General features: G+C 45.3%; 1 protein-coding gene across 1 annotated transcript; it reads left to right on the top strand.

Annotated features, from left to right (window-relative positions):
- Nucleotides 1-3337: 3337 nt before the first annotated feature.
- LOC102442203 (nuclear RNA export factor 2-like) lies at nt 3338-11698 on the top strand. The gene is given in 19 exon segments (XM_023750449.1): nt 3338-3362; nt 3879-4053; nt 4282-4435; nt 5037-5120; nt 5231-5335; nt 5450-5530; nt 5644-5713; nt 5850-5938; nt 6283-6390; nt 6563-6672; nt 8751-8787; nt 9406-9465; nt 9516-9601; nt 9681-9788; nt 9909-9967; nt 10072-10187; nt 10291-10333; nt 10910-10982; nt 11512-11698. Coding segments are annotated over 19 exon segments (1770 nt in total).
- The last annotated feature ends 395 nt before the right edge of the window (nt 11699-12093 follow it).

The following is a 12093-nucleotide window of genomic DNA, read 5'->3' on the forward strand; positions in this document are numbered from 1 at the left end:
TGAGCTACCAGAGTCACTGTGCACTTGCTTGAAGGACACTTGTTCTAAGATAGAGCTGAACAAACTTCTTCTGAAAAGGGCCTGATCATAAATGTTTGAAGGTCATTTGATCTCTGTTGTAACCATTCAACTCTGCTACTGTAGAGTGAAAGCCGCAATAGAAACAGTATGGCTGCGTTGCAGTAAAACTTGATGTATGAATGCTGACGTCAGAATTTCGAATAATTTTCTCTTCTCAAGAAATATTATTTTGAGTTTGAAAACATTCAAATATGTAAAAATCATTGTTATCTTAAAGGCTCCACAAAATTTTTCCACAAGCCAGGTTTGGCCCATGGGCTGTACTTTGCCAGCCCCTGATCTAAGCTTATGGAATCACTAGCACCCCAAAACAACATTGAGAAGAAAATCAGTAAAATAAGATGGAAACCATTCCTAGGAACTTATGGTGAGCATACACCAAAAGCTGATATTTTAACACAGTGGTTTTCGACCTCAGTGGCACATTGCAGTCACATGGAGAGTTTAAAAATATATTTGTCTGGATTTCACCCCAATTGTACTTTAAGTGTTGTGGGTGTGGAGTGGTGCTAGCGATTATTACAATCTCCTTATGCGGCTGAATTGTTTAAACAAGTTTGAGAACCACCTTAAAAATTTCAATGTTGAAGTTGACCTCAAGGGAAGGGAAGTAAAGGCCAAAACAAATGAATGGGACTATATCAAACTAAAAAGCCTCTGCACAGCAAAAGAAATCAACAACAAAACAAAAAGGCAACCAAAAGAATGGTAGATGATATTTGCAAATAACAACTCTGACAAGCAGTTGATATCTAACATATATAAAGAAATACAACTCAACACTAAACAAATGATCCTATTAAAAAATGGGCAGAGGAGCTGAATAGACACCTCTCCCCAGAACACATACAAATGGCCAACATATATATGAAAAGATGTTCAACCACACTATTAGGGAAATGCAAATTAAAACTGCAGTGAGATACCACCTCACACCTGTTAGAAACAGTTCCCATTGAGTGTAAGAAAAAAAGATGTAAGTACAGGGGAACTATGTGCAGTGATGGGTCTCTTCAACAGACAGCTGGAGTTCTAGGCATCTTAGTCTGGAACACTGGACCCATCACTGCCTAACAGCCTTTGAGTGAGTCCTATCCAGGCCTCACTTCAGCCTGAACACAGAGTCACACATTATTGGTTCTGTGCATAGGATTTGAGGTGGCTTGGTCAGGATTTGAATCCTAATAATAAATTATATTATCTGGGTCAAGTATCTTTGACCTCATGGTGACTCACATAAATTTTTGTCCTTAAACTGAGGATAGTAATAGTCTCTATGTCATGAGGTAATTGCAGGCATTGTGTTAATATATGGAACTACATTGAAAATACCTGGAGAAATGCCTGTGACTTAAACCTCATAAGTGTCTCAGCTTTACTAGGTCAGGAACTTAGCATAATATCTGGTGTTTAGCAAGGGAAGAATATGTGTTATTTATATTCATTGTTACAAATCCCCTAAAAAATGAGAAAGAAAATAGATGGGTGTTTGGAAGAAGATTCTGGTGTCAGCTGTTAACATTTCACATGAGTCAACAATACCCTTTCATAAGTTAAAAACACGCACACCACAAACAAGTAATAGAAGGAAACATCACTAACCAACAGAGAAATGCAAATCAAAATGTGTCAACAATAAAAAAAATCACAATGTGTGTCCTAGCCAGGTGGCTCATTGGTTGCAGTGTCATACCATGCACCAAAAGTTTGTGCGTTCGATTCCCAGTCAGGTCACATACCTTGGTTGCAGATTTGATCCCAAGTTGGGGTGTGTGTGGAGGCAACAAATCATTGTTTCTCTTTCACATACATGTTTCTCTTTTTCTCTCATCTCCCTCTTTAAAAAATCAAACAATCAAACACAAACACACACACACACACTTATTTTAAATCAGCAAGGATATAAGAGATCAGAATGTCATAATTTCACTATCAGTGCCACCCATGGAAGGTCTAAAAAGGCTGTGAGTTACTGGGTTGTCCTGACAGTGGGCCACACAGTGACAGCAGTGATTTCCCAGAGGAGCTCATTTGAGGCCTGATTGTCATCAGTATGTCGTGAAATGATCAGCGGTGAATGATTTTTTACTCATAAATGGCCCTGAGGCAATATGGAGTAATGGATGTACAATACACAAACTTAGAGAACATTAAATATGAGATCCCAAAGGAAGTTGGTTTCTAACAGTATAATTCTCATAATCTTCCAGTCCCTCCAAACCACCAGTGTTGTCTACTGGTACAGTTTCAGTTGAATGTAGTAAAAAAAATATATATCACTAGCTGCCGAAACCAGTTTGGCCCAGTGGATAGAGCATAGGCCTGCGGACTGAAGGGTCCCGGGTTCAATTCCGGTCAAGGGCATGTACCTTGGTTGCGGACACATCCCCAGTAGGAGATGTGCAGGAGGCAGCTGATCGATGTTTCTCTCTCATCGATGTTTCTAACTCTCTATTTCTCTCCCTTCCTCTCTGTAAAAAATCAATAAAATATATTTTAAAAAAATATATCATTAGTGAATCCACATATAAGAGAGACAATTGAGAGTACCTTATTTCTGTAGATGCCAAAAAAATACTTCCATATCCTTCCACATGTTGAATTACATATGTTGGTGAGAGTGTTTGTGGGGGGAAGGATGGACAGCAACACAACTCCTAAGAGTGAATATAGAGTGCAATATAAACAACACATATTATGAGCATACCTGTGGCTACATTCTACAATAAAATAGAAAATTTACAAGAGACTTATGGGATTGGTTCTTTGATTATTTTGTAATGCCTTCAATACCCCCTCTCAGTAAGTGATTGAATTACTAGAGGGAAAATCAGTACATAGCAGATCTGAATAACACAATAAATTAACAGGATTTACCTGGCAAATAGAATACTCTGTCTAAAAGGAACAGAGTACAGTATTTTTCAAGTGTCTATGTAACATTTGCCAAGACAGGCCATCTCCTGTACCATCAGAAAAACCTCCACAAGTTTAAAAAGAATTGAAACGACACAGAGTATGTTCTCTGACCATAGAGGGATCAAATTAGAAATCAATAATAGGAAGAGAAAAGAAGTATCCCTAGAGATTTGGAAATGATAGTTGAAACATCATTCCAGTTTGTCATTCAGACTCTTGGTACAGAAGAGCTGAGGTTAGAAAGAGCTGTCTCCTGAACTCAAAGGCATTTCAGACTGAGCAAAGAGAAAGCTCACTCTGGATATTTCAAGTAGAGTATTGTTGAGGGCAAGGCAGGATGGAGGAGGCCAGTTTAGAGGCTGGTACCTCCGCTCCATCTGACATTAAAGCTTGTACTACAATGGAAAAAGAAGCACAGCTTGAGTGTTAGTGAAATCAGTGTGGTGGCTGATTGGGTTTGGGAAGCATGAGAGAGGGTGCTTCCCATGTATTGGAGGGGTTGTCAGAGAGCTCTGAGAGGCAAGATTCACATGCCTTCCTGATGTATGGCTGGCATCTAATCTAACCCATGGACACACCTCTGTTCTTTATAAATCTTGCACCATATTAAAAGGTTCACACAGTTACCTCTTTCTCCTCCTATCTCCTCTCCTCCTGCTCTTGCTCCTCCTTCCTCATCCTGTACCATTTCTCCCCTGATAGCACCATCTGTCAGATATCTGGACAGGCAGAGGTGTTTCCTTTCTGGGACTTGTGGGATTGATCTCTTAGGGCAGGTTGGCATTTTGTTGCCCTGCCTTAGTGTTCGCCCAAGACATGATACATGGTAATTGGGCACAGATGTGTCTCCACATTTGTATTTTTGTTCCTTGTTTCAGAAGACAATGATGGTTATAGCTCACTTCAAGGAAGAAAGAACCATTGGGGTTCTTTTCGAGGTAATTTTCGCAACAGGAACCGTCGTTATCAACATGGTGGATATCAGCCTCCACACCTCCTGAAGGATTATGGATACATGGAGAAGAGGGAAGTCCAGAGGTACCAAGTCAGACAGTAAGTGACTGGGCAGCCTGGTTTGCATGTGGAAGCCCATGGGACTGCGCAACTCTCACTGCCTGTAATTTTGTTTTTCTTCTCTCACTGGGAAACTGAAGGATATTAGAAGTGAAACCATGGTTGAGCAATCCTAATTGTAGTCCTGGTGTCAGGGATGAAGGATGCATAGAAGACTTTCTTAGCATTCATGGCCACCCTTTTTCTCTCCATTTCCCCCCACTGCAGCACTCCGTATACCATGGGACATGAGAAGAGGAGAGTGCAATGGCATAATGGAGGCCATCTCCATGTTACTCTGTTGCATAATAGAAAATATTTCAGGAGAGAAATGTGGGAGAATACACAAGATCAAACCATGGGAAATTGGTTCAAGGTCACAGTGAGTATCCTGAAAAAAAAATCTATGGAGTATGCAGGAGAGAAAGGTCAGGTGCACTATGGTGGTCTCATGTAGAGACACTCGATACTTTGCTGGGGACAGTTTACAATTTGTCCTTTTTATTACTTACTCCATTTAAGGGCAAATTTAGAGAAGCAATATAAGGAAACAGACTGACTCTATGGAAAACAGAGGGGGCTGTCTAAAAGAAAAGGTGGAACTATTGCCAAGGAAATGGAGCAAGTCCACACTAGATATCTCAGTTTGGCCCAAGCTGGATGTGGGATATGGCGGGGGGGTAGAGTCTCTGGAAAACATCTGAGGGGCCAAGCAGTATCCTAGACAGGCTCTCCTAGAACTTTATAAAAGGAAGAACATGTCTAACACCTTAAGTTGATTATGGGGAGGAGAGCTTCAAATGGAGAGATAATGGATTTAAGAACTCCATATTTGTCACAAACATAAGAAATCATGCAAGTGGTGTTTACTTTAGAAGCCCTTTAAAGCTCAGTAGAAGATAGCAAAAGAGCACTGTGTTGGGTCTGTTCTCCAGCCTTCTTTCATGCTGTCCCTCCTGTCTCCATGCCCTTTTCGCCCTTAGGTTGCCGGTGGAAGAAAGTATGACAGGACATGGCTAATGGATTCAATCCAGAGCCATTGCAGTGTCCCCTTCACTCCAGTGGACGTAAGAGGATGGTGAAGCCAGATAAGGGGGCACAGGGAAGGGGGAGAGATCTGACTCAGCTGGGGCCCTTGGCCTCTGACACTATTGTTGTTGCCTTCAACTCCCTGTAGTTTCACTACGTGAAAAACAAGGCCCAGTTCTTTGTTCAAGATGCTAGCACTGCCTCAGCATTGAAGGATGTCAGCTACAAGATTTGTGACCAGGAGAACCGGAAGGTATGTGTTGAGGCCATTATGTGTACTTAGTCCTGGGGCAGGAGGACAGGCAGAGCTGGTCACTTTCTGTAGGACTAGAGTTCCTGGTGCTAACCCAGCTTCTTCTTCCTGCAGATAGCTATCTTTGTCAGTACTTCTGCTGTACCCTACTCTGTGCGGGATAAACTGGCGCCAGAAGAAATGGAACAGCTAAAGGTAATGCAGACTCAAAGGTACATGTTTGCCCCCAGACCAAGCTCTTCCTCCTCCACCCTGATTTCCCTGTCACCACCACAGCCTCAGACCTCTCTCTCCATCTCCCTCTGCAGCTGGCCATGTGCAAACGATATGACATCTCTCAGAAAGCTCTTGATCTCCAGTTGCTCCGCTATGACCCAGGTACAGCTGACAGCAGTAATTCTAGGGCAGAAGTTTCTGCCTGGGAGGGAGATTTAGGTATGGTTACAAGGGAAGATTTGGTGCTTGTCCTGGACCTCTCTCAGCCTTTTGATTTCCTACTCTTGGCTTCCTGAAGACTTGGTGGACCATGATGTTACTATAATCCTGAATAGAAGAAACTGCATGGCTGCCACCCTGCAGGTCATCAAAAAGAATTTCCCTGAGGTGAGGCCCTAGACCAGGGGTGGGCAAACTTTTTGACTCGAGGGCCACAATGGGTTCTTAAACTGGACCGGAGGGCCGGAACAAAAGCATGGATGGAGTGTCTGTGTGAACTAATATAAATTCAAAGTAAACATCATTACATAAAAGGGTACGGTCTTTTTTTTTTTTTTTTTAGTTTTATTCATTTCAAATGGGCCGGATCCGGCCCACGGGCCATAGTTTGCCCACGGCTGCCCTAGACCTAGTGCTTGTGTTATGGTAGGGGTGGAACAGATGGGACAGAGGGCAGATTTGTCTCTGAGGTCCTAGATAGTACAAATCACTTTACCTCTTCTTCCCCAAAGCTGTTGTCCCTGAACTTACACAACAACAGACTGTGCCAGCTGGATGGCCTGTCTGATATTGCACAGATGGCGCCCACAGTCAAGATTTTGGACCTTTCCAAAAATGAGGTAAGAAGAGGGACAGATCAAAGATGGGTTGAGAGTGGGTGGTAGTGTTCATTAAAGTGATGACAGGAAGTAAGCGAAGGTACCTGTGGGAAAAGGAGTGGGCTGTGGGTTCAGGAGCTGGGATGTCCCTTTTTCCTCAGACTATTTTCAGTTTTTCCCCTATATTTCTCAGCTTAACTCTACCTGGGAGTTGTGCAAGATTAAAGGCCTGAAACTGGAAGAGCTGTGGCTGGAAGATAACCCCCTGTGCCACACCTTCTCAGAGAAATGCACTTACATAAGGTCTGTGTGAGCCCCTCTCACCATTCCTAGGGTCCTTTGACTTCTGGAAGCCTGAACTACCCCTGACAGTACCATATCGCAGATGGTGGCAGCCCTGGTCCTCTGGGAGGGCTAGAGGCCCCACCTTCTCTTCTCTATGTCCCTCGTCTGTGCTCAGAGGTCTTCTATCCTTCCTCTGACCTGCTTACCTGTGCTCATTGTCTCCAGTGTGGTTATTTACTCTGTATTAGTTTTCTCTGGCATGCCCACCAAAGACATGCTCCAGGATGCAGGGCTCCCTTCCTCCTACCACCAGGACTATGAGTGTTGAGCCTCGAGGTAGATACTGCTGATCTGGACTGAGAAACTTCCTCCACCCAGACTCATGCTGAGACAGTCCTTCCTGCTTCTGAGATGATAGAGTATCCCCAATCTATTCTGGGAGGAACCTTTTTTCCCCTTGCTTTTAAAGGGTCTCCCCTCAAATCCCAGGTTGACACGGGGACTATCCCACCCCATGCCAAGGACTCAGGCCCAGTTCGTTTCTTTAGTGCAATACCAGGAATGAGCCATCCTTGGTAGAATCCAGAGTTCCCTAGTCAAGGGGCTGGAAGTGAGCTACCACCGCCCTGGCGGGTTTGGCTCAGTGGTTGAAGTGTTGGCCAGTGGACCTAAGGGTTTCAATTTTTAGCATGTACCTTGGATGCAAGTTAGATCCCTGGCCCCTGTTGGGGTACATGGTTAGAAGCAACCAGTTGATGTGAGAGAGATGTTTCTCTCTCCTCCCTCTCCCTCCCTTCCACTCTCTTTCTAATGATCAACTACATTACATTGACAACCTCCACACCTGCCCTCAAAAAATATCCTTGGGTGAGGATTGTAAAAAAAAAAAAGAAGAAGTGAGCCACCAGCAATGAGCAGGGGGCCTCTTGCGGCAGCAGTGGAAGGCAGACAGCAGAGGGGTTTGAAGAGATAGAAGGGCCACTGACCCTTCCTTCACACAACACATCACCTGCCTGGTCCTTCAGAGGAGCCCTGGGTAGCCTTAGAAACCAACTAAGACAGACAAAGATGCACAGGGGCCATGAGGAGAGAAGGTGGTTTTTATATGAGTGGGCCACAGATCCCCAAGGTTAAGCTGAGCTGGGGCCTGGCCCTTTACTCCTTCTGGGAAGCTGTCCTGATCCCGTGGGTGGTATGTTTCCCATGCCCAGTTCACATTGAGCTCCCACAGGTGACAAAGGCTCAACCAACATTCTAACAGGCTAACAGACTCATGCTTTCCATTCCTGCTTGGAGACCCAGGACCAGCCAGGGGCAGATGAAGGAAAGAGCTGCTGCAGGGGAGCCATATCCCTTTCCTCTTCTCTTCTTCTCTGACCCAACCCCCACTGCCAGGGCAGAACTTTTTTCTTTTCCCTTTAATTTTCTTTCTGTTTTTCCTTTGTCTTTACACTTTGATGTCTTCCAATCTCTGCTCCTATCTTTACTCTCTTTCTGTCTTCATCCCGCTCCCTTCCACTCCCTGTCTCCTAATCCCTCCCTCCATCACCCCCTTGCCCCAGAGTCCTGGGCCATCCTTGGGGCATGTGCTGTTCATGGCAGGATGCTGGACCCCCAGTGAGGTGGCAGAGTCCTGGGCCCCCACCCCATTCCCTCTTCTCTCTGGAGCCATCAGTGTGGCCTGGAAGGAGGAAAGGGAGGCAGAGAGGGAGAAGAAGCTCTGGAGTCTGGGATCCAAATGCTGTGGTTTGTGGCACTGGGGAAGGAGTCGGGGCCCTCTAGGCCGGAGTTAACCAGGAGGATGGAGAGGGAGAGAGAGGGAAGGAGGGAAAAGGTGAGGGGCGCAGGAGGTAATATGAATGTGAAGGTGTAAAGAGAGGTGAGGAGACTGTGTGTTTCAGGGATTCCATATGGCAGATGGTCAGTGCTCAGCAGAGAAATGGACCCAGAAGCCTTGAAATCTGAGGCTGAGGAGGGCAAAGGGGATTCTGCGTGGGCAGAACACCTGTTTCTGTTCATTCCATCAATATTTTAAGTAAATTACAGCAATGCAATCTAAACTGTCAACCACTTTTTCTATTTTTACATTTGGACAGCGCCATCAGGAAATATTTCCCCAACTTGTCACGCCTGGTAAGTGCTTACATTCATCATCATCTCTTACTTACATTGACGACCTCCACACCTGCCCTCAAGCCCTTCGTGTCTTGCTTAGATTACATATTTGCATCAGAGCCTTCTCCATTTTGGGGGACAAAATGGATAAGGCTTTCCTCCCTCTCCCTCAAAAAAGGGAGATCTCTGAAAAAGACATGAAGATGATCTTTATGAAAATGTACCCCCCCACACACACATAGAGATAGAAAGACAAGGAGAGAAGGTGGGAGGGAGGAAGGGAGAGAGAGAAACAGACACACACACAAAAGTTGCATAAAGTAGTACGCATAGTCCCATGGACACAGACATTTATGTGACGAAGGCGTGGGTGGGGGTGGAGGGTGCTGTTGCAGGGCGGAGAGAGACAAAGGTGGGGGTGAGGGAACACCTGTAATAGAGTCAGTCATAAAAATAAACAGTAGAGACTTCCAGGATCTCATGATGCAGATTTCCACTAGAAACTTGCCCATGGAATTTCCTGGGGCTTTTCACTCCTGACCTCTCACCTTCACCATCTTCTGGGCACATCCTTCCCATAGTCATCCAGGACTGCTTCCCTGGTCTATACTACTAATTTACCCCTCCCTTCTCCAGGATGGCCAGGATTTACTCCCACCGATTGCTGTTGACATTGATAGACACTACTTAATAAAGGTGAGGAAGAAAGATCAACACTTGGGCTATTGTAAAGGAGGCTTTATCAGCCACATGGTCTCAAATGTCTTTGATTCCAGGAAAAATATAAAGGATCTGATGTGATGAAGACTCAAGTCCTGCAATTCCTGCAGCAGTAAGTACCCCTGAAAGTTTTAAAGTCCCCTTTGAGACCCAGTCCCTAGAGGTACACTGTCTTCATTGTCCCCTCACAGATATTACTTGATCTATGACTCTGGAGACAGACAGAGTCTCCTCGGTGCTTATCACGATGAGGCCTGCTTCTCTCTGACCATTCCCTTCATCCAAGACAACCCAACCACGTGAGTATCACAGTTCACACTCTCATTTGGGGCATGTGTCTCCCCAGCAGAAATCTGCCAGCTCCTGGAAACACCCACACTGGTCGAACCACCACATCCTGTTTTGTTTTTTCCCCCTAGAAGCAGCTTTTTTGAGTACTTCAAGGATACCAGGAATATGAAGAACCTCCAGGACTCCAGTGCGTGTGGGATGGGGAAGATTGGGCAGGGAAAGGGAACATGAAGGGTCAGTCATAGGCCCCAGGATGTGGCAACCCTGACCTTTTCTGTCCTTCCTCCATAGATCTGTGTTTTCAGCTGCTGAAACGTACAAAACATGACATTGTGAGCTCTCTCTGTGTGTTTCCCAAAACACAGCATGATCTCAACTCCTTCCTGGTGGACATGTGGTTGCAGTCGGTGAGCACCCTCTTCCTCCCTGGGACAGGCCCAGAAAGATGCAGCTGGGAGTGAAGTGTATGTGGAGACTGAGCACATGTGGTCTTTTTTTGTTGTTGTTCAGGAAAGCCTGCTTTTCTTCTGTGTCAACGGAGTGTTCAAGGAAGGTGAGTGTGTGTAGAGACCCCTCCCCAGGTCCCCCACTGCTCCCTCCTCCTGGCTGGGCTCCCTCTCAGAACTCTCACAGCTTCCCTGATTCCTTCCCTTTTCTTACTATTCCCTCCATGTTCTCCTGCCTCCAGACACTGCCCCCGAAACTAGCCTGGTCTGACCTGCATCCATGCCTATCAGCCCTGCATAGCTGGGGTGATGGGTACACAGATGTGGGGTTTGATGGCTGTCCTCCCAGATCCTGACTGTGCAAACATAGGTCCATTATCTAACCTTTCATTTTCCTCATTTGCAAAATGGGGATAATAAAACACACCCCTTGGGTAGCTTCCAAAAATGAATCAAATGAACTAGTGAAGTGGTTGTCCCAGGGCCCAGGACATGGTAGGTTCCTTCTCAGTGGAAGCAGATTGCTCCTAATGTTGTCCTCCCTATTCCTCGCACCCTGACTCCCAGAAAATAGTTGTCTCCTTGGGCATGAGTATGCAGTCCCACCCTGACTTGGGAATGCTGAGTGAGTGTGTGAAGCATGTGTGACCCTAAGGGGGTATTATTGTTTGTTGTTGTTGAAGTGGAAGGAAGGTCTCAGGGTTCTGTGCGTGCCTTCACCCGGACCTTCATCACTACCCCTGCCAGCGATTCCAGGTGAGTGTTATGCTCTGGGTGGGAACATACAGCCCAACCTGGGCTCAGGGCTGTGGGAATGTGGCAGTGCATGTTCTCAGGGTTTTCTCAGTGTGTGGGAAGCCAGCAGGTTGATCCAAGGAACAGTCCTGCAAAGGGGTTAAGAGCTTGGGCTCTGGAGTTAGAACACTGAAAGTGTTTCAGGTTTCTTTAGGTTCTTTTCATGACGCCAACACTCACTAGATTTGTACCTGAGTGAAATCACATGACCCTCTCTGTGACCTATGTCTTCCTCTGAAAATGGAATTAGATTGTCCTCTCCCTTGGGCTGTTTCACTGAGTAAATGCAATGGGGTTAGGGGTACAAATCTAGTGAAGCTGGTAGACAATCTCTCCAAGGCTGGGGATGTGAGAAGGGAAAAGGAATCTGAGGAGCAGGTACAGGTGGGTATGGGAGGAATCTGGTTGCTGAGTAGCAGTGGAAGCAGGATCATTGTTGAGGGTGTGGGGTTGTCCATCCATCAGTTGTCTGAGGTATCTTTTTTTTTAGTATGTTCATCGTGAATGATGAGCTGTTTGTGAGGGATGCCACCCCAACTGAGACTCAAAGTGCGTTTTCTACCCAAGTGCCCACACCTTCCTGCAGCACTTGGCCCACCCTCTCTCAGGAACAGCAGGAAATTGTGCAGATTTCCTTCAGCCTTTCTCAGATGAGCCTCTAGTGGTCTCAGAAGTGAGTGATGGGTGTGCATGGGATAAGAGGGAGCTGGGAGGATTGAATAGTGGGAACTTGCAGGTAATTATTTTAGATCTTTTTTTTTTACAAGAGTTCATGTGAAAAATACCTTAAATTTATGCTAATACATCGAAATATAACATCTAGTTTTCCTACTAGACATGCTGTTTTGAAACTTGTTTATTAATTATTAGCACTATCATAGTTTGCTGTAAGTATATGTTAGGCTACCTTATTCCTTCTAAGAACTGTACATTAAGCAGTTGAAATCCAGTAGGCCATAAGCTATTATTGATAGATATTTGTCCTTCCACTGCTTTTTCAACATTACATGGAGTGCTACTTGGTCATTCTGGTGCATACATCTTGGTCAATTTGGAGGCTTCGTTCTGTGGC

This window comes from Myotis lucifugus, unplaced genomic scaffold (genome assembly GCF_000147115.1).
Source record: "Myotis lucifugus unplaced genomic scaffold, Myoluc2.0 scaffold_13, whole genome shotgun sequence".
Classification (NCBI taxonomy): Eukaryota; Metazoa; Chordata; class Mammalia; order Chiroptera; family Vespertilionidae; genus Myotis; species Myotis lucifugus.